This window comes from Phyllostomus discolor, chromosome 6 (assembly GCF_004126475.2).
Source record: "Phyllostomus discolor isolate MPI-MPIP mPhyDis1 chromosome 6, mPhyDis1.pri.v3, whole genome shotgun sequence".
NCBI classification, from domain to species: Eukaryota; Metazoa; Chordata; class Mammalia; order Chiroptera; family Phyllostomidae; genus Phyllostomus; species Phyllostomus discolor.
Genome location: NC_040908.2, coordinates 50730599 through 50752342, shown reverse-complemented (window position 1 = coordinate 50752342; position 21744 = coordinate 50730599). Strand labels below are relative to the sequence as shown.

At 34.5% G+C, this 21744-nt stretch overlaps 1 protein-coding gene across 12 annotated transcripts in view; it reads right to left on the bottom strand.

The window, feature by feature from the left end:
• Nucleotides 1–21744, bottom strand: part of ALMS1 (ALMS1 centrosome and basal body associated protein) — a 171220-nt gene that overhangs the window by 125569 nt on the left and 23907 nt on the right. For 8 of the 12 annotated variants that reach the window (XR_004903735.1, XR_004903734.1, XM_036028144.1 and 5 more), the window contains exons 3-7: nucleotides 14648–14843; nucleotides 10821–10938; nucleotides 7594–9691; nucleotides 7345–7491; nucleotides 4483–4642 (exon numbers count right to left, since the gene is read on the bottom strand). Coding sequence is in view for 10 of the 12 variants with exons in the window: in XM_036028144.1 (XP_035884037.1) it covers nucleotides 4483–4642; nucleotides 7345–7491; nucleotides 7594–9691; nucleotides 10821–10938; nucleotides 14648–14843 (2719 nt within the window). In the remaining 2 variants the exon portion in view is untranslated. The remainder of the gene's footprint in view (nucleotides 1–4482; nucleotides 4643–7344; nucleotides 7492–7593; nucleotides 9692–10820; nucleotides 10939–14647; nucleotides 14844–21744) is intronic. The other 4 variants (XM_036028147.1, XM_036028148.1, XM_036028145.1 and 1 more) reach the window with 4 other exon arrangements.

The following is a 21744-nucleotide window of genomic DNA, read 5'->3' as shown; positions in this document are numbered from 1 at the left end:
GAAAGGAAGAGTAAATGTGTTTTATTTTCAGATGACATGATACAGAAAGCCCTAAAGTCTCTGCCAAAAAACTTAAAGTAAGTGAATTCAATAAAGTTGCCGGATACAAAATCAATACACAAAATACAGTTGTATTTCTATACACTAATAATGTGCTATCAAAAAAAAAAAAAGAAGAAAGAACGAAACAAATTCAGCTCTGATTGGTATAACTCAATTGGTTGGACGTCATTCCACAAAGCAAAGGTCTCTGGTTCAATATCCAGTTGAGGTGCATTAGAGAGTCAACCCACCAATGTTTCTCTCTCACATCAATGTTTCTCTCCCTTTCATTCTCCTTCCCTTCCCCCCCTCTCAAACCAAATAAATAAAATCATAAAAAATGAAATTCATTTACAATTAAAAAGAGTCAAATATCTAGGAATAAATTTAATCAAAAAAGGTGAAAGATCTGTACACTGAAAACTACTAGACACTGATAAAAGAAGTTGGAAGATAAATATAAATGGAAAGCTATTCTGTGCTAACAGACTGGAAGAATTAATATTGTTAAAATGTTCTTACTACTAAAAGCAATCTAAAGATTCAATGCAATCCCTATCAAAATTCCAATAACATTTTTCACAGAAATAAAACAAGAAGTTCCTATTTGTATGAAATAGTTCAAATAGTTCAAATTTGTATCAAATAGTTCCTATTTGTAGTTTCAATTTGTATGAAACCCCAAAAGACTCCAAATAGCCAAAGCACTATTGAAAAAGAAGAACAAAGCTGGAGGCATCATGCTCCCTAATTTCAAACTATACTATAAAACTATAGTAAACTAACTATTGTGGTACCGACACAAAAACAGACTCATAGATTAATGGAATAGAATAGAGAGCTCAGAAATAAACCCATGGATATATGGTTAATTAATTTACAACAAGAAAATCAAGCATATACAGTGGGGAAAGGGCAGTCTCATTAAGAAATGGTGTTGGCAATCAGAAATGAAAGAGGAGAGATTACAACTGATACACAGAAATACAAAGCATTTTAAGAAATTACTATGAAGAACTATATGCCAAGAAATTTGAAAACCTAGGTGAAATGGACAAATTCTAGAAAAACATAATCTTCCAAAACTCAATGAAGAAGAAGCAGAAAGCCTGAACAGACCAATAACAGCTGACGAAACTGAAGCAGTAATCAAAAATCTCTCGACACACAAAAGCCCTGGACCAGATGGTTTCACAGAAGAATTTTACAAAGCATTTAAGGAAGACCTAACCCCTGTCCTTCAAAGATTATTCCAAAAAAATTCAAGAAGATGGAAGACTCCCAAACTCTTTTTATGAAGTGAGCATCATCCTAGTCCCCAAGCCAAATAAAGACATAACAAAGAAAGAAAACTTTAGGCCATTATTTCTGATAAACATAGATGCTAAAATCCTCAACAAAATATTGGCAAATCCCATCCAACAATATGTTAAAAAGATCATACACCATGATCAAGTGGGATTCAACTCAGGGATACAAGGACAGTACAATATTCATAAATCAATAAATGTAATACAGCACAAAACAAAAGCAAAGACAAAACTCATGATCATATCAATAGATGCGGAAAAAGCATTTGATAAGGTACAGCACCCATTTATGATAAAAAACATTCAGCAAACTGGGAATAGAGGGAGCATTCAACATAATAAAGGCCATACATGAAAGACCTACAGCCAACATTATACTCAATGGGCAAAAACTTAGAGCTTTCCCAGTAAGATCAGGAACAAAACAAGGATGCCCGCTTTCACCACTCCGATTCAACATAGTATTGGAAGTCCTAACTACAGCAATAAGACAAGAAAAAGAAATAAAGGCATCCAAATTGGAAAGGCATGAGCAAAACTGTCATTGTTTGCAGATGACATGACAGTGTACACAGAAAATCCTATAGACTCCACCAAAAGCCTACTTGACCTAATAAGTGAATTTGGCAAAACAGCAGGATACAAAGTCAATATTCAGAAATCAAAAGCATTTTTGTATGCCAACAATGAAATATCAGAAACAGGAATTAGGGGAAAAAATCCCATTTAATATAGCAACAAAAAATAAAGTACCTAGGCATAAACCTAACCAAGGAGGTAAAAGACCTATACACAGAAAACTATACAACAATGAAGAAAGAAATTAAGGAAGACACACAAACAAATGGAAGCATGTACCATGTTCATGGATTGGAAGAATTAACATCCTCAAAATGTCCCTCCTACCCAAAGCAATTTACAGATTCAACTCAATCCCTATTAAAGTACCAATGACATATTTCACAAATATAGAACATTTCAAAAATTTATATGGAACCATAAATGACCCCAAATAGCTGCAGCAATTTTGAAAAAGAAGAACAAAGTAGGAAGGATCACAATATCTGATATCAAACTGTATTACAAGGCCACCATAATCAAAACAGCCTGGTACTGGCATAAGAACACACACATAGACGAAGGGAACAGAACAGAGAGCCCAGAAATGAACCCAAGTCTCTACAGTTAATTAATATTTGACAAAGGGGGAAGAAGCATAAAATGGAGTAAAAATACCCTCTTCAGAAAATGGTGTTGAGAGAGCTGGACAGCTACATGCAAAAAAAAAAAAAAAAGAATGAAACTCAATCACCAACTTATACCATACACAAAAATAAATTCAAGGGGGATAAAAGACTTAAATGTAAGTAGTGAGACCATACAAATCCTAAAGGAAAACATCAGCAGGAAAATCTCAGACATTCCATGTGGCGACATTTTCACTGATATGTCCCCTAAAGCAAGGGACATAAAGGAAAGAACAAACAAATGGGGACCTCACCAAATTAAAAACTTCTGCACGGCTAAAGAATCATCTCTAAGACTAGACCTTAGAGATGAGCTGGGACCCTCAGTTCTGACATCAAAATTACCTCTGAAAAAATTAGTATATTTGAGGCTACTCATTTCAACTATCTTAATCACTGTAATCCCTGGTCCAGAAAAAATGCAAATATTGCCACTCTCTTGTCCCCATAGTCTATTCCTGCTGTTTTCTTCTTACCTAGATTCCTCCCCACTGTTTATTCCTTCCCTCCCTTCTTTCCTCTGTGCTCTTGGAAACCATTCTGCTACTTAATAAACAACCTTTCTCAATTTTTTCAGAGAATACTCTCCAACTTTCTGTCTTAAAAAACCACTTGAATTTCCTCTTGATAATCTTATTGTTTGTGCAGCCCTCTTCCATATACTATGACTAGAAACTAGGAGAGATGAACAATGGCATTTAACTACCTCTCACAATGATTTCCTTACCAATATTTTTTATCTTCCTCAAATAAACAAAAACATAAAAATAAAACCTTTCTTTGGCTTAGGCCACATATAGCTTCAATACCATCCTCCATCTATCATGTTCTTGCAACTCCCAAATGCTTCCATTCACTTTTAAGACTTCAAGGTCTAATACACAGGGTTTCTTTAAACCCTAAATCCCATAAAATCACAAAATATTTAAACATAATGAATTCAATAAGCTAGCCTCAAAGCTCTCATTTTACTTTATCCCAATGATCTTTATTCAACTCCTACTATCTAATTCTCTCAGGGCCAAGCAATGAATCTTCAAACTGATTCACATTTAAATGTACTAACTCACTCTGATCAAAATTGCATGTTCCTCTAGCTCTCTCAGTAACTCATACCCACCTCATGTATTCAACTTCATAAACAAACCTCTGTTCCTTTATTTTCTCCCAGACTAACAACTCTCCTGACTTCTTTTCTTTCTCTGTGCTGGCTGAAACCAATAGTTGATCAACTCTTCTCTCACTGATTCCTTTCCATTGCTATCTTTCCACCACACCCAAATTCCTCAACCAAGGATCGATTCTATAATTCGTCTTCTCCATTCTTGAGTTTTAACACAGAAAAATTAGATATATAGGCTGACATTATAAAATAATTTCTAGTCTCTGCTGACTTCTCAGAACTACCTGCCAATTCCTTTGCTCATTTTTAGCTCCTGTCCTTTTCACTGAAACATAAATTCTGAGCCTTCACCAAGCCACTCTCCTCTAAATACCTAGCACCTCCACCAGTCCCCACCTCCCACAGCAGATAATCTTGCTTTCTGCCTCAAAACTGAGCTCTCAGTTTCCTCTCTACAAACTTTCTTGTATCTACTCTTGTCCTCTTGTGCTCAATTAATTTTTCCCTTCAAATCACAGAAAGGAGTATAGAACAAACTGACTCTAATTCAGAATTCTCCACGTAATTCAGTTCTAAATACTGTCATGAAGAAAGTGATGAAAAGTCAAATGGTTCATCTAATAAAAGAGACCAGGGCATTTATAAACATACTTCATCAAAAGTTAACATTATTGCAGGAGTTCAAAAATAAAAAATTAGCCATAGCAAGATATGTTTAACAAGCTAATCATAAGGACGCAGTATCTCCTTTTCTACATACCTGATAAATGTTTGAGAGTCTTCCGTACAATCTCAGGAGACACCCTCAACATTCTGAGATCTGAAGACTGATACTCCAACTCTCCGATTGGCTCCTGAGGAACAAATGAAGGCAATACAGATGCAAAAGACTGATCAATATCCATATTAGAATGGCCTACCTATGAAAAGAGAAAAAAAATAAGATTAATTTTTTTATCTGCTAAAATACAAGTACAAATCTCACTTTTACGAAAATAAATACTAACCAGTTATACCAGTCCTCAAGATTATATTCGCAATCATCCTGAATTCATATCCAGATCATACCTTGTTTGGTCACTTCCAATAAGACTATAAATTATTCTAAGGGTCTGGAAGTCTATCTGTATAGAATATGACAGATAGGAGGCCTAGAAATATTTTATTACTCAGAGTTTTCTCCTTATACTAGTATGATCACTGCAGAATTTGAACTATGGTACAAGGATTTTTTAAGAGAAAGAGGTATGTTATGGAAAGAAAAGAGGGGAGGAGGGAAGAGAAAACAGGAAAATTTTCAAGAAATCCACAAATGTTTAGAAAAACAATAAGAGCATCAAAAAACTATATCTGTTATCAGTTACCAAAAAAACAAAAATCTTCAAATTTCTTGAAACGAAAGTAGTGGGAAATATAAACTGATAGTGAAGTAAAGGTTAAATGCTGATAAAGAAGTTCCTAAACTTTTACCAGATCCCAACAAGTCCTTGCTAAAAAAGGAATTAGTTCCCTGGCTGGTGAGGATCAGTGGATTGAGCATCAGTCTGGGAACCAAAAAGACACTGGCTCAATTCCCAGTCAGGACCTGTGCCTGGGATGCAGACCAGGACCCCAGCTGAGGGTGTGCAAGAGGTAAATGATCAATGTATCTCTCATATATTGATGTTTTTCTATCTCTCTTCTCCCTCTCATCTCCCTCTCCCTAAAAATAAAAAAAATAAAAATACAATAAAAAAGGAATTAGTAGACATTATTGGTGATGTTAGTACATAAACATATATGACTTTTCACCATATTAGGGCAAATAAAATTTGGAATGTGGTCAGAGTTAACTTCACCATATTGCTATTAACTGAATATATTTTCATTTTTAAAAAATATTTTTTCTCTATATGAAAAAGTTGATACAAGTTATAAAAGTAGCATCAAAAATATAAAAACTATGTTTAAAACTAATCAGATTTTGTTTCTCATTCTTATTGAAACTAACTTCAAAACCTTCTCTCTTGCCAAAATAATGCAAAATCTTAGCATCGATTTCACTGAAAAATAGCCAAACAGGGAGAGAGTTTATGGCATAGTGGTTAAATACACAGATAAAGTTAGTTTTAAATTAGTTTCCCTACCTACTAAATGATCATAAGCAAGTTCCTTAACTCTGTCAACTACAAAAATGGGGGATGACAATAATTCCCAACAATCCTACCTAGTAAGATTGACAAAAAGACTAAACAAATTGATGTTTATAAGTAAAATTTAGCATAGTATTTCAGCACAAAGTTCTACTTTCATCCCCAATGTTATTAGATTGAAAATTAGAATTAAACAATGCTTACTGTAGAATGAAGAAAATAAAACTACCCTAACATATTAAAATCTTTTTTAAATCCAACAAATTAAAAATAAGAGGAAAGTTCATCATAATATCTTTGCTCATCTTCTCTTATCAACTGCCTGAACCTAAAGGTCTAATAGTTGCAACTGTAACTAGTAAGTTTTCCAATATCATGCTGATCTTATACCTGGGAAAACAGGAAAAGGCAAGTAACATTATATATAGCACAAATATCTACACATAATACATAAAAATGCATAGGATATTAGTATATATTATAAGGAAGTGGGACCCAGGTTAGAGCTGACAGTATCAGACAAAAGAGGATGGGCAATGGGACCAGAGGGACGTTAAAGCCAAGGAATCCAAAGACCCAGGAAAATGAATCCTTGTATAAAAGAAACATTGACGCAGAATTTTTATTACCCCCTCAAAGTTATAATCTTTTGGTACACACACAGACAATAATGATGATATAGAGAGTAAGGGAATGTAATTATACATAAATAAGTTACTTATGTGGGAATCAGGGAACTAGTTAGCTCCCTTTGAGGACACTAATTAGTTTGGACAGTAACCACCTCAGTATCCTTCCTGGGGAAATACAGGTTCTTAAAATTTTCAAGATACCTCTGAAATCAAATCTTTCAGGAGTGTCTAAAAAGAAATACTAGAATATTTCCAGGGCCTATTCCAAGAATTGTACACTGAAAGGCGGAGGGGGTAGAAAAAGCAGATATCAATGTCTCCATGAACAAGCCTACAGGTTTTAACTCTACCCCAAAGGATCTTTTTTTTTTTCCATTTTTTTTTTTACTTATTTGAGAGAGAGAAAGAAAGAGAAACATCAATTTGTTGTTCCACTTATTTATGCATTCATTAGTTGATTCTTGTACATGCCCTGGCCAGGGATCAAACCCACAACCTTGGTGTACTGGGCTGATACTCTAACCAACTGAGCTACCCGGCCAGGGCCTGTCCCAAAGGTTCTTGCTGGCACAACCTGGAAGAGTTAGGATGCCTCAAGATGAAAGACCTAGGTGTGCCAAGGATGGCTTTGTCCAAGACACCACTGAACTCACCAAGTCTTATAGTCCACAAAATACAAACATTTCTTTTATGTCAATCTCTAACAAATTAATAAACCATACCTCTGCATATCAGATGAAGACCAGGTTACAAATCACAAGTTGGTATTAGAGAACATAAACAGACACTTTTATCCCCATTTTCAACTAAAATATTTCTTTCACTGCCCCATAAGAAATGTCAAATGGAAAAACTTACAGGCTCTTCAAAACTGCTCTCTTCCTTGGGTGGTTGTAAAGCAGATTGCCAGGGCAAGGAGCTGTCACAAATCTCTAGATCATCAAGCATATTTTCTAAATGTGCTACCTCAATGCACTCACCACTCAAGTCACCTTGGTCACACATCTGAGAAATAGCAAAAAAATACAACCAAATAACAATGCAATTTCCTGAAACAATACTGGAAAAGATCATGTTTTCCCCAACTGCCATCTTATTGTATCTCACCTCTCTTTGTAGCTCAGTAGATCTTTTACTGCATACAACAGCATTTTCATCTAGGCTACAGCATTCAGTATCATCACCCAGAGTACCGATGTCAGACTCAGACTCAGACTTCCCTTTCAGGCCTTCTACAAAATAGGAGTCATTTTGTATAATTGTATGTACTGTAAAAGTGGACTTGGCTCCCATAGGCCGAGGAATTTCACCTAGGCCTGTATCAGCTTTCAGCAATGTCTCTTGGCCAACTGCAATTAATGATGCATCACTGGTCATTGGTAAAGCACCTTGTGACTTTGCATCATATGCCACCAAGTTTGCTGAAAAGCTGCTTCCTATAGCTGCAGATGGACATTCAATGACATGACTAGAATTTACATTCTTACCCAAAATATAGTCTGAAGAATCTGCAACTTCTTCAAAGGTTTGCTGCTTTAAATCTTGCAAAAACAAAGAATCTGAAGTCGATACTTTCAGTGGGTAAATAATGTTTGAAGATCCTGCCTTCTCTGCAATGGGAAGAAATGGTTCATTGTCTATACCACACTGAAATAGAGGGCTTTGTGTTTTGCAAAGACCAACAACCTGGCTGTGAGAGTTTTCACTTAAGGAAGCAGAAGAAAGTGGCCTAATGAACATTTCCTGAGGAGCACTGGGGAGTAATTCTGCATTAGTATGCCAGTACAGGGAGCTAACACCATCATCCTCTTTATGCAACAATGGTTTTGAAGCTGCTGGTTCAAACACCCCAGGAGTAGACTGACAGCATGGATGACTAAATTTATCAAAGAAAGAGTTGACATCATTATAATTTAATAAGAAAAGATCTGAATTTTTTGGTTCACTATCTTGCCTATAATTTGTTAAAGATTTAGTGATGTCAGTTTGGATTTCATTTCCTGTATTCTCTTTCTTGGAAGGTTCAATAGAGGCAATAACTGCCTCAAAGGCTACATTTTCAGTAGCATTAACATTTTTCCCACCAAAAGCAGCACTTGCCTTTTGGTTTCTTTCCTCTTGAAAATATAGTTGTTCTGATGTCTCATCCAAGGTGGATGTAATAGTCTGAAGAGGACCACCAGAAGTCTCTACCTTAGAGATATCATGTTCCCTGGAGAGTATATGTGTTTCTGAAACTTCTACAGAATTATCAGGAACTACAACATTCTCAATATACTGTACTTCTGAAGAACTGGGACACAACTTCAAAAATACTACAGTATTGCTATTTTCCTTTAGTTCAAAACTTTGAGATAATTCTTTCCCCAGACCTTCTTCATTTCTTTCATAACCCTCCAAAGAAACCATCTTTTGTTTTACCTCATTCTCAGTGGAAGCCCTTAAATAAACCCTCTCCAAATAATGACTATCAGACATAAAGGGAGCACTTTTTCCTCTCCCTTCCAACAAGCAATGCAAGAAAGAATATGACATTTTATGAGAAGCAACTTCAGGTGGAAAATAAACATGATCCTTACTGATTGCACATGTTTCTGGATGGTGTGAAGCTCCCTGTTCGCTCCATGGCATACATGAAAGGGGGGCACTGAAATTGCCAATTCCTTCAGAAATTTTATTTTTATCAATCGTGTCAGATGAATCTGAACAAGAATCATGGTCTTTACTGGTTAAATATTTTTCTGACTGCTGTAAAGCTTCCTGTTTCCAATACTGCACATATAAACAAGAAGCATCAAAACTGTCTCTTTCTTTAGGAGTTACATATTCCTCCTCACTTGTATCAGATGAAGTTGAAAAAGAACGTTGATCTTTATTAGCTAAAGTGGTTTCTGGCTCCTGTGTAACTTCTTGTGTCTTCCATGACATACATGAACAAAGAACATCATAACTATCAGAGTCTTTGGGGGTTTTCAGTTTATCAATTGCACCAGATGAAACAGTCTCTTCTTTGGTTCCTTGTTCAGGATATAAAATAGAGCCCTGAGATTCAAGAGCTGTATTCCCTATAAGTGTGTGCTGAGATACACTAAAGTGACTATTAACTATGTCTGAAGCTACTTCTGAGGCTGCCTGCAACAAAGCCTCACTAACTTCCGACGGTCGAGAAAACCATTCTGTGTCTTCAGACTTACCAGGAATCACCCTGAAAATACACAGTTAAAAATAAAAAAGTTACACATTTAAAACATTTTTAAAATAACAACATAAAAAATACAAAATTGATATATTATTGATAAAGATTATTTGAAGTATGTTCAAAAACAAAGTTCTAATTTCAAATTCCTTTAAAGTAGTTAATGACTATATAAACAGGTGAACTACCTACCATCCTGTGACCCTAATATATTCTCAGGCTACTCTAAACCATTATTGCCAAAAAATGACTAATTTCATATTGGCAAAAAAATGGTTCTTTAAATGAAACTTCAAATTTTACTATTTAAAATGTTTGATTTATTACCTGCTATAATTTAAAATTCATTTAACTAGTTCTTTTACTAGTTTATTATGCTCTTGAAAACCACTTAAGTGGTTTAAGAGTACCTCCCCCGCCCCAAAATACAACAATAATCTAATCATCGGTTGGCTGTTATATACAAAACACTTTTCATAAAAGTAATTTTAAAGTAATACATGTAGAGGGGCAGAGATTTTTACTCAGTAAACATCTACAGTTTTTAATTTAAGATGTCTTTTTTTGCTCTAAAAGAGGAAAACTTACAATTCTTAGATAATTCCAGACTTGTCTGCCATTATGACTATTCCAAAGGGTATTAATTTAGAATAATTTTTAATTTAGACATGTCAGTTAGAAAAATCTTGTTACTTCATATTCACACCTATCAGACGAGGCTCATTCAGTATCAGCTGACCAAAATGAGAGTGCCAAACAAGTTAGTGACTGTGAAACAAATGCTTTTTGCACAATGAGGTTGGGTGATGGAAAGCAAGAGGGGAAATTTATCAAAAAGAAAAACTCAGTGTGCCTTCTAAATTAAAATATGCCTGAAATGCTAGAATATATTAGAAATTATTTTTAGATGCACTACAGTAACCTGGCTCATCTTTACACATACATATGTTACTATGCCAAACTGCTATGCATCATGTCTTACTTAACTCAGGGTCTTGTTACCTTCAGAGTGTGAGCTGAGACTACTTAACCCCTACCCTAAAGTCTCACCTTAGGCTGAAGTCATTAATATTAATAGTAACTAAGAACAAGAAAGAGTAGAAAGGTTACATGCAAATAAAAACATAAATCATCCTACCTCAGAGGCGCAAAATCTAGTTCACTTTGGTGAAATAAGGAATCAAGTCCAAACTCTTGGTCTTGTGTCAAACATGTCAGCAAAGGCAAATCAGGAGAAGCAAAGCTGTCCTGTATGACTGCAAAGTTTCAAATGTGAAAATGTTAGAAATACTAAAAATTAACTTTGTAGCTTACTTACATAATACTTTAAAGAACCTAAACATGCTGCCATCTGGAAGTGTCTACAAGCTTTACTATGGTAACATAACAACAGCAGCAGCAACTACCTGACAAGGTCTAAGCAACTAAACCTACATTTCACTTAATCCTCATGACAAGCTTGAAGGATGAGTAAGTATTATTATATGCATCTTATAGGTAAGAAACTTTACAAAATGTAAGGAATATAAAGTAATCTGCCCACATTCAAATAGCGGTAAGTGTTAGAGTGAGATCTGATCCTAAACACTAATTTTTAGAAAGTGCTCTTAACCATCATGAATGTTTTTTTCCATCTTACATCAAAGTGTAGCTCATGGGCTCCCTGGCATCCCTAAGACATTCTCAGGAGGTGTCTATGGTCAAAATTATTATCAAAATAATGTTAAGATATCATTTGCCCTATTCACTCTCATTCTCTCACAAAGGTATAGTGGAATTTTCCAGAAGTGATATGTATGATATGGAATGTAGAAGCAGATATCAGAAACTACCTGTTCTCTATGAAGTCAGACATTACATATTTTTTTAAAGTAAAACAATGATACTCTTCTAAATATTTTGGTTTTGAAATATAGCTATTATTCTAAAAAAATATGTAATTTATGTTAAACGCAATAAAGGTTATTTTTAATGAATTCTTTTTTTAAAAAATTGGTGAGTTTTAATTTCTAATATGGAAAAATATCAATAACCTGCATAAACCAAAGGTCTTTATAGTCCTTAGTAACTTTAGTGTGTAAAGTAGTCCTGTGACCAAAAAGTTTAAGAACTATTAATTTAAAAAGAAAAAAATTCTTATGAATTCCTGAACGCCAGCTTAAATAATTCTTATTAGAATGCCTTTGAATATGTACAAAATAGGTATAAACTCCTTATTCCTTATAGCATTCACATAATTACAATGAAAAAAATTAAATATTAATAGAAACAAATCTACACAACCAATAGTATCCTATTTAATATTAACTTGGATGGATGGGTTATATTTTGCTAAAACTAAATGGTTCTTTCAATATGCATGTAATAATACTGTTGCTACAGTTCACTTTCTTGATGTCAGAATGCCTACAACTACTATATATCTTCCCTGTCATAACTATCCCAGTCTTGTTTTAATTTTCTGTCTTGTCCATTTACCACCTAGATTGAAAACTCCATGTGAGCTTTATTTACACCTGTATCTTCAGTGCCTAGAAAAATACCTGCTACACTTAGTAGGCATTCAAAATAAATGCATTATTTATTTACTGAATCAATCAATTAAAAAAGAGAAACTTTTACCATCAAGGACTAATTGGTATTTCCTCTTTGGCCTTGACTTTAGGACTCAGTCATAAACCTTTGTAACCTTGTTTTCATAATTTTCGTGTAAGTCCTTCACCCCTCTAAGAATCATTAAATTTTTTTTTTCACAAGGACCCCACATTTCCACATATTTGGATGCTGCTAATAGTTTGGATAACTCTTTTCTGAGATATCCAACTGTTCTGGAACCAGTTTTCATTATGACACTTGCCAGTGGGGAGACTAATGTCCCACAATGACTGCAGTGTTCATGCATAACAAAATAGCAATGATGAAATTTCTTTGGTCATCAAGATCTATGGATCTGCTCTAAAAATCAAAAATGTTCTGCTTCATCTGTAGTAAATGAGAAGACAGTTATAAAACTTTATGTTACAAAAAATTTTAGAAGCCAAACACACAATCTCCTACCAAATGCTGAAATGCTATTTTAGAGAATTTTACTTGACATTTTGCTGTGACATAAGCTCACTTTTTTTTGTTAGTAGATTTTGCACTAATAAATGGCTCTAGTAGTAAGTTCCTTATTTTTTAAAAGATTTTCTTTACTTTTAGAGAGAGTGGGAGGGAGGGAAATAGAGAGGGAGAGAAACATCAGTGTGACAGAGAATCATTGATCAGATACCTGCTGCATGTGTCCCAACCAGGGACTGAACCTGCAACCCAGGCAGGTGCCGTGACCGGAATCGAACAGCAGCAACTTTTTGCTTTGCAGGACAATGCCCAACCAATTAAGCCGCACTGGACAGGGTAAGTTCTTTCTTATATCAAGTCTAAAACAGCCTTTTTACAAGATATGTACTCTCATTTTAACCTCTAGACTAGGAATTAGCAAATATTTTTGTAAAAGGCTAAGCAGTAAATATTTTAGGCTTTGCTGGGCATATGTTGTCTCTTGTCACACACATTTTGTTTGTTTTTATAATCCTTTAAAAATGCAAAAACCATTCTTAGCTTGTAAAAAAATCAGGCCTTGGCCTGTGGCCTATAGTTTGCATACTCTTGATACAGACCAGTAAGTACTCATACATGGTCTATTATTTTCTGTTTACTGGATTGTCTTCCCAAAAGGCGATAGCTTTCATTTATATATCCCTAGCATCAAACACATAATAGGCACTTAGATATTTGTTAAATAAATTAATGAATGAAATAAGTTGCTTCCTCTTTGGCACGACAGCTCTTTGAATACCTGATCACAGCAAAATCTTCTCTTTCATCTACTATCATAGTCATCTCCTCCAACAAAAAAACACTAATGTTGTCAATATCTTTCTTAAAATGTGAAACTGAAATTAAAACTGATTTTGATGATCCACATCACAGAATACATTGGCACTAATATTTTGATTAGAATAGTATTAGCTTATGTTTGAAAAGAACTTAACTCCTATTCCTGCTCCTCTAAAAATCTCTGACAAGACAACTTCATGGTTGAACCCATTTCTCTGACAACAGCTAATTCCAAAAAATCTGGTGGTATTATTTTTTCAACTTTTGAAAAAAACTCTGAAGGAAGGAAGAACAAAGTACTATTTGTCTGAACTATGATTTAGGCATGAAACAAATTTAAATTACCATATTGGTTTAGCACTCATATATATCCGGCAAAGCATTCATATGGTCCAAAGTAGTTAACAGTACAATTTATTCTATCTCCTACTTTGATGATTTGAGATGAACTTAGAGATTACCTTTTGTAAAGAGCTAATAAATCAGTTCCACATACAGAAAAGGAAAGCAGTAAGAACTACCCTCAGACAAGTCATTTAACCTCTTTATCTCAATTTTTGACTCTGAAAACTGAGAATAACATATGTAGTAATCAAGTATAAGAATCTAATAAGGTAAGCATGAATATTTGTTTTTTGCTTGTATTTACTGAATAGTCAAAGGTTTATATATGGTTTACACCAAGAAAAACTTCCACAAATTCAGAACTGAGGAGGCATAACCACTAGAGAGGAAGTTATCAACCTTCTGCCTTCTGTCAGCAATAGTGCATGATAAAATGAGAGGCAACTGCACATTTAACATAACTACACCAGCTGGGCTGTATGGAAAACCAAAAACAGCCTAATACCTTTGAGTAGGGTGCTACAGAGCTCCTCAACTCAAGAAAGGATTTCATGGACATGGACAACAGTGTGGTTTGCAGGAAGAGGATAGGATGGTATAAAAGAAATAAATGGTAATGGGAAAAAATACATTAAAAAACATTAAAAAAAAAAGAAAGGATTTAAATGCAGGACTTGATCCTCCAAAAGTAAGGATTTTAAAAGAAGTATTAATACTAGTTTTTTAAAAAAGAGGCATTACCTAGCAATGAAGAACAAAAGAGATCTCTCTTGGGTTCCTTTACTTGATTTTCTGATTGGGTCAATATACCTTCCTCCACAGAGGGGAAGTCTGTCATTTCTGTCCCTTCCTCTCTCACTTTAAACCTGGTGTGGGTTGTATCCGAGGTGTGGGAAGAGTCGATTTCTTGAGGAAGAAAATGCCAAGATTCTGTTTTCTAAAACAATAATTTTGAAAGAAAATATGCTAAGTTATTAACTGAATTAACATAAATATTAACATTCAGATTAAAATATCCACTCACACGGTTCCTATTGGATAACATTCTCATCAAAGTTTATAAAAAGTAAAGCTTTTCTTTTTGTTTTTCACAATATTAACTATATTTTATACCTCATACCCATATCTTAACAATTTGAATCTGCCAGTGATTCCTGAAAAATTGGTTCTCTTCAATGAATAAATATGGTTCTATACAATGAAATTCTTACAATTTCATTATAATACTGAAAAAAAAATCCAAACCTAAAGCTACAATATTCTCTACATATGACCACTTTATTGAATTTTTATTAGCTATACCAGTTTCTACTGGACTCTTTGCTCCTCTCAATAACAGTATTATATCATCCATAAATAATGTAGTTGTCTTTCAAATGTTTATACTCTTATATTAGTGGCATGATTCACAGCAATACCTCAAAAAATAACTATGGAAAGGATCAGTTCTTCCTACCTCTAATTCACCACAGGAAGAGGTCTTTTTAAAATGTTAATAAAAATAATTAGTAAACAATTTAAAAGCTAGTAAAAATAACTAGAAAAGTGAAATTTAAGCCCAAAATACAAAACACAAGCCTAAATGTTTCATTGTTAGTTCTAAAAAAAAAACCATAAAATCATACTGTCAAAATACTATAAAAGTTTCTAAACACCTCGCCTCAACTTTTGTACTCATCTCTTGAAAAACCAGTAACAAGAAATTCATGGACTGGCACCAGTTCTCAGACCATATTACGTAGCAATGTTAAACTAAAGTTGAATTAAATACTAATGATAACAAGTTTTATAAGGTTATTTTTCTTCTAAATTTGGTATTGGTTAATTAAAAATATTCTTTCTATGATGCTAGGAAAGCATTCTTTTATTTTCACATTGAATTAATTTGATTAGGAGTGAGCACTGAATTTGATCAAAGTACATTACAGCTCTCCCCCCAATTCTGATAAAGTACAGCAATAACTTTCATTATATTGCAATGTCTTTGGCCTTTCTTATTTGGCAGTGGTAGACCAGACTTTCAACCACATTTGCTAGCAGTCTTTAACATATTCTGTCATACAATAGTCATACTAGGATTCATTAATAAACATTTACAATTTTTTAACTTATTTAAACTAATAATTAAACAAAAAACAAAAAACAAAAACAGTTCACCCTTTTTTCCCACTCCCTACCCCACCCACCCTGAAATCATCAATTTGTTCTCCATATCTAAGGCTTAGCTTTTTGTTTTGTTTTAGATTCCATATATTAGCGAGATGATGCAGTATTTATCTTTCCCTGTCCCACTTATTTCACTTAGTATAATACCCTTAATGCCCATCCATGTTGTCCCTAATGGCAAGATTTCATTCCTTTTATGGCTGAATAACATTCTGTTGTATGTATATACCATATTTTCTCTATTCATTCATCTATCAATGGACACTTAGGATGTTTCTGTATTTTGACTATTAGAAATAATAAAATGCAGTGAACATGGGGGTGCATATATTTTTTTGAGTGTTTTAATTTTTTATGGGTAAACACCCAGAAGAGGAACTGCTGCATCACATGGTACTTCTATTTTTAATTTTTTGAAGAACCTCCATACTGTTTTCCATAGTAACTATCAATTTACATTCCCACCAACAGTACAGTTCCTTTTCTCCACATCCTTACTAACACTTCTTTTCTTTCTTTCTTTCTTTTTTTTTTTTAAAGATTTTATTTATTAGCCCTGGCTGGTGTAGCTCAGTGGATTGAGTGTGGGCTGCGAACCAAAGCATCGCAGGTTCGATTCCCAGTCAGGGCACATGCCTGGGTTCCAGGCCACGGCCCCCAGCAACTGCACATTGATGTTTCTCTCTCTCTCTCTCTCTCTCCCCCCTCCCCTCTCTAAAAATAAATAAAATCTTTATAAATAAATAAATAAATTTTTAAAGATTTTATTTATTTATTTTTAGAGAGAGGGGGAGGGAGGCAGACAGGGAAAGAGACATCAATATGTGGTTGCCTCTCATGAATCCACTATCTGGGGACCTGGCCCACATGCCAGGCATGAGCCCTAGACTGGGAATCGAACCAGTGACCCTGTGGTTCACAGGTCAGCATTCAATCCACTGAGCCACATCAGCCAGGGCTCTTTTCTTTTTGATAACAGCCATTCTAATAGCTGTGAAATATTACCTCATTATGATTTTAATTTGCATTTCCCTTATAATTAACGACATTGAGCATCTTTTCATGTATCTGTTGGCCATTTTTATCTATCCTTTGGAAAAATATCTACTCAGATATTCTGCCCATTTTTTAATTGTTTTTTGCTATTGAGTTGTATAAGTTACTTATGTATTTTGGATATTAATCCGTCTTCAGATACATGAATTGCAAATATTTTCCCCAATTTGGTAGGTTGCCTTTTCATTTTGTTGATGGGTTTCTATTGCTGTACAGAAGCTTTTTAATTTGATGTAGCCCCATTTGTTTATTTTTGGTTTTTGCTGCTTTGCTTTTGGCATGAAATTCAAAAATGCACATGTCAAAAAGCTTACTGCCTATGTTTTCTTCTAGGAGTTTCAGGCATTATGTTCAAGTCTTTAATCTTTTTTGAGTTAATTTTTGTGTATGGCGTAAGATAATGGTCCAGTTTCATTCTTTTGACTATGGTTGTCCAGTTTTCCCAACATCATTTATTAAAGAGCCTGTCCTTTCCCCATTGTGTATTCTAAGTTCCTTTGTTGTAAATTAATTGACCATATATACATGGGTTTACTGCTGGGCTCTCTATTCTGTTCCATTAACCTATGAGGCTGTCTTTATGTCAATACCATACTGGTTTGATTGCTGTAACTGTAATACATGGGTTGGCCAAGAAGTTCCTTTGGTTTTTCTTTCCATAAGATGCCTCTAATAGCACTTACTTATCTTTAACTTCATTCGAAACAATGTTAGACTGCATTGTGACAACTGTCGTATCAGCTTTCATTTAAAAAAAAAAAACTTACCAAAAGTGGTGAATTTTGTGTAGCCATTTTAATATTTAAGATGGGAAATAAGCAACATTTTCAGCATATTATGCTTTATTATTTCAAGAAAGGTAAAAATGCAACTGAAACACACATAAAAAATAAGATAAAAAAGATTTGTGCCATATATGGAGAAGGTGCTGTGACTCATCTAAGGTGTCAAAAGCGGTTTGCGAAGTTTTGTGCTACAGGTTTCTCGTTGGATGATACTCCAAGGTTGGGCAGACCAACTGAAGTTGACAGCAATCAAATTGAGACGTTAATTAAAACAATCAATGTTATACCATGCAGGAAATAGCCAACATACTCAAAATACCCAAATCAATACAGTTACTAGTGAAATGAAAACTGTGGAAAATACCATATGAACTTTTTGGCTAACCCAATAGTTTAAAATTAGGGAGTGTGATGCCTCCACTTTTGTTCTTTCTCAAGATTGCTTTTGCTATACTGGGTCTTTTGTGGTTCCATACAAATCTGGGGATTTTTTGTTTAATTCTGTGGGAAAATAATGCCATTGGAATTTTGATAGAGATCACAGTAAATCTGTAGATTGCTTTTGGCAGTCTGAACATTTTAACAATATTAATTCTTCCAATCCATGAACACAGAATATCTTTCCATTTCTTTGTATCTCCTTCAACTTCTTTCATCAATGTCTTAGCGAGTTTTCAGTGTACAGATCTTTTACCTCCTTGGTTAAATTTATTCCTAGGTGTTTTATTCTTTTTTATAAAATTATAAATGGGATTCTCTTCTTAATCCTTTTTCTGATAGTACATTATCAGTATCTAGAAGTACAACTGATTTTTGTGTCTGATTTTATATCCTGCAACTTTACTGTATACATTTATAAGTTATAATAGTTCTTTCTCATAGGCACTTTTAGAGTATCATGCCATCTGCAAATAGAGACAGTTTACTTCCTTTTTGATCTGGTTGCCTTTTATTTCTTCTGCTTGCTGAATTTTTTGGGTAAGACTTCCAACTATGTTGAAAACAGTGGCAAGAGTGGTGCCTTGTTAGTCAGTGTCCCTGATCTTGGAGGAAAAGCTTTCAACTTTTCACCAAAGTATGATGAAATCAAAGTATGAGTATGATATTAGTTGTGGGCTTGTCATATATTTCAGATATATGATTTAGACCTTTATTCTGTTGAGGTACATTCCCTCCATACCCACTTTGTTCAGCTTTTATCATAAATAAATGATGAATACTGTCAAGTGCTTTTTTCTGCATTTATTGAGATGATCATATGATTTTTATCCTTCATCTTTTAATATGGTAGATCACATTGACTAACCGGAGAATGCTGAAACACCTTGCATTCCTGGAATAAATCCTACTTGATCATGTTGCCTGATCCTTCTGATGTACTGTTTAATTTGGTTTGTTAATCCTTTGTTGAGGATTTTGCATCTCTCTTCATCAGAGACAGTGCCTATAATTTTCTCTTCTTGTGGCATCCTTGTCTGGTTTTGGCATCAAGATACTGCTGACCTCATAAAATGAGTTTGGAAGAGTTCCCTCCTCTTCTATTTTTTTTTTTTTTGGAAGAGTTTGAGAAGAACTTGTATTAACAAGGTCTGGTAGAATTCACCAGTGAAGCCATCTGGTCCTGGACCTCCGTTTGTTGGAAGGTTTTTGATTATTGACTCTTTACTAATATTTGGTCTGTTCAGATGTTCTGTTTCATCTCGACTCACTCTTGGTAGACTGTATGTTTCTAGAAAAATACCTATTTCTTCTAGGTTATCACAATTTGTTAGTGTATAATTGTTTCTAGCAGTCTCTTATGATCCTTCGTTTTTCTGTGCTATCAGCTGTAACATCTCTTTCATTTCTTTTTTCAGTTAAGTCTGGTAAAGTATAGCAATAAATTTATTTATGTTGCAACATCTTCACATTTCTTACTTGGTAGTGCTGGATCAGACTCTTAATCATATTTTCTAGCAGTTTTTTTTAAAGAAAATTTTATTTATTTATTTTTAGGGAGGAGAAGGGAGAGAGGAAGAGAAACATCAATGTGTGGTTGCCTCTTGAGCACTCCCTACTGGAGACCTGTTCTGCAACCCAGGCATGTGCCCTGACTGGGAATAGAACCAGTGACCCTTGGATCACAGGCCAGCACTCATTCCACTGAGCCACACTAGCCAGGGCTCTACCACAGTTTTTCACATCTCCACTCATATATACTAATAGTAAGGTTATAACTAATCCCTATTTTAGAATGCCTGCTTTGTTTTCTAACCTTGTTCCATACATTACTTTGTTCCATATTTATTTTACACAAGGAAATTCAATTTTCCTTAAAAATATTAAGGATTTCACCAGTGAATCTATTCAGTCCAGAAATCTTTTTTTTTTTTTTTTTAAGATTTTATTTATTTATTTTTTAGAGAGGGGAGGGGGAGAGAGAGAGAGAGAGAGGGAGAGAAACATCAATGTGCGGTTGCTGGGGGTTATGGCCTGCAACCTAGGAATGTACCCTGGTTGGGAATCGAACCTGGGACACTTTGGTTCCCAGCCCGCGCTCAATCCACTGAGCTATGCCAGCCAGGCCAGAAATCTTTTTGATGGCTGGTACTATTATAACTTTGTCCATTTCCTCCCTAGTTGTACTAGTCCATCTCTATAAGCTTTAATAGGTCTAAGCTTTTTTTTTTCCTCTTAACTGGATTTACTAGAAATATATCCATTTTTCTATCTGTAATTTAACAATTTTATTATATTTTCTAACTTAGTTATTTGTTCTTCTCTTTACCATGTTTTCCCTACTTGTAGTTTTTCTTTATCTAAAATGTTTTGTTAAATAATGAATTCACTTGATTTCACATTTACTTATTTAAATATAAAGATGGCATTATATTGACGGTGACCTACATACTTAGATATATAATGTATTGATTTTCATTATTTTGTAGTCTATTACTGGAGTCTTCCTCCTTGACCAACATAAATGTTTTTTAAGAGAATACAGATTTTTTTTTCATTCCCAAATGACCAGAATCCATAAAGATGTATTACAATTAGAAAAATTTTCACAAACATTTTCAAACAAGATTTGTCTTTGAAAAGCTATTTTTAGTATTATTTTATTAAATATATTTTATTGATTATGCTATTACAGTTATCCCATTTTCCTCCCTTTATTCCCCTCCACCCTGCACACCCTCTCCCACCCACATTCCCCCACTTTAGTTCATGTACATGGGTCGTACGTATAAGTTCTTTGGCTTCTACATTTTCCATACTGTTCTTACCCTCCCCCTGTCTATTTTCTACCTACCATCTATGCTACTTATTCTCTGTACCTTTTTCCCTTCTCTCCCCCTCCCTCTCCCCTGTTGATAACCCTCCATGTAATCTCCATTTCTGTGGTTCTGTTCCTGTTCTAGTTGTTTGCTTAGTTTGCTTTTATTTTTGTTTTAGGTGTGGTTGTTAATAATTGTGAGTTTGCTGTCATTTTACTATACATGTTTTTTATCTTCTTTGTCTTAGATAAGTCCCTTTAATGTTTTATGTAATAAGGGCTTGGTGATGATGAACTCCTTTAACTTGACCTTATCTGAGAAGCACTTATCTGCCCTTCCATTCTAAATGAAAGCTTTGTTGGACAGAGCAATGTTGGATGTAGGTCCTTGCCTTTCATGACTTGGAATACTTCTTTCCAGCCCCTTCTTGCCTGCAAGGTCTCTTGAGAAATCAGCCAACGGTCTGATGGGAACTCCTTTGTAGGTAACTGCCTCTTTTTCTCTTGCTGCTTTTAAGATTCTCTCCTTCATTTTAGTCTTGGGTAATGTAATTATGATGTGCCTTGGTGTGTTC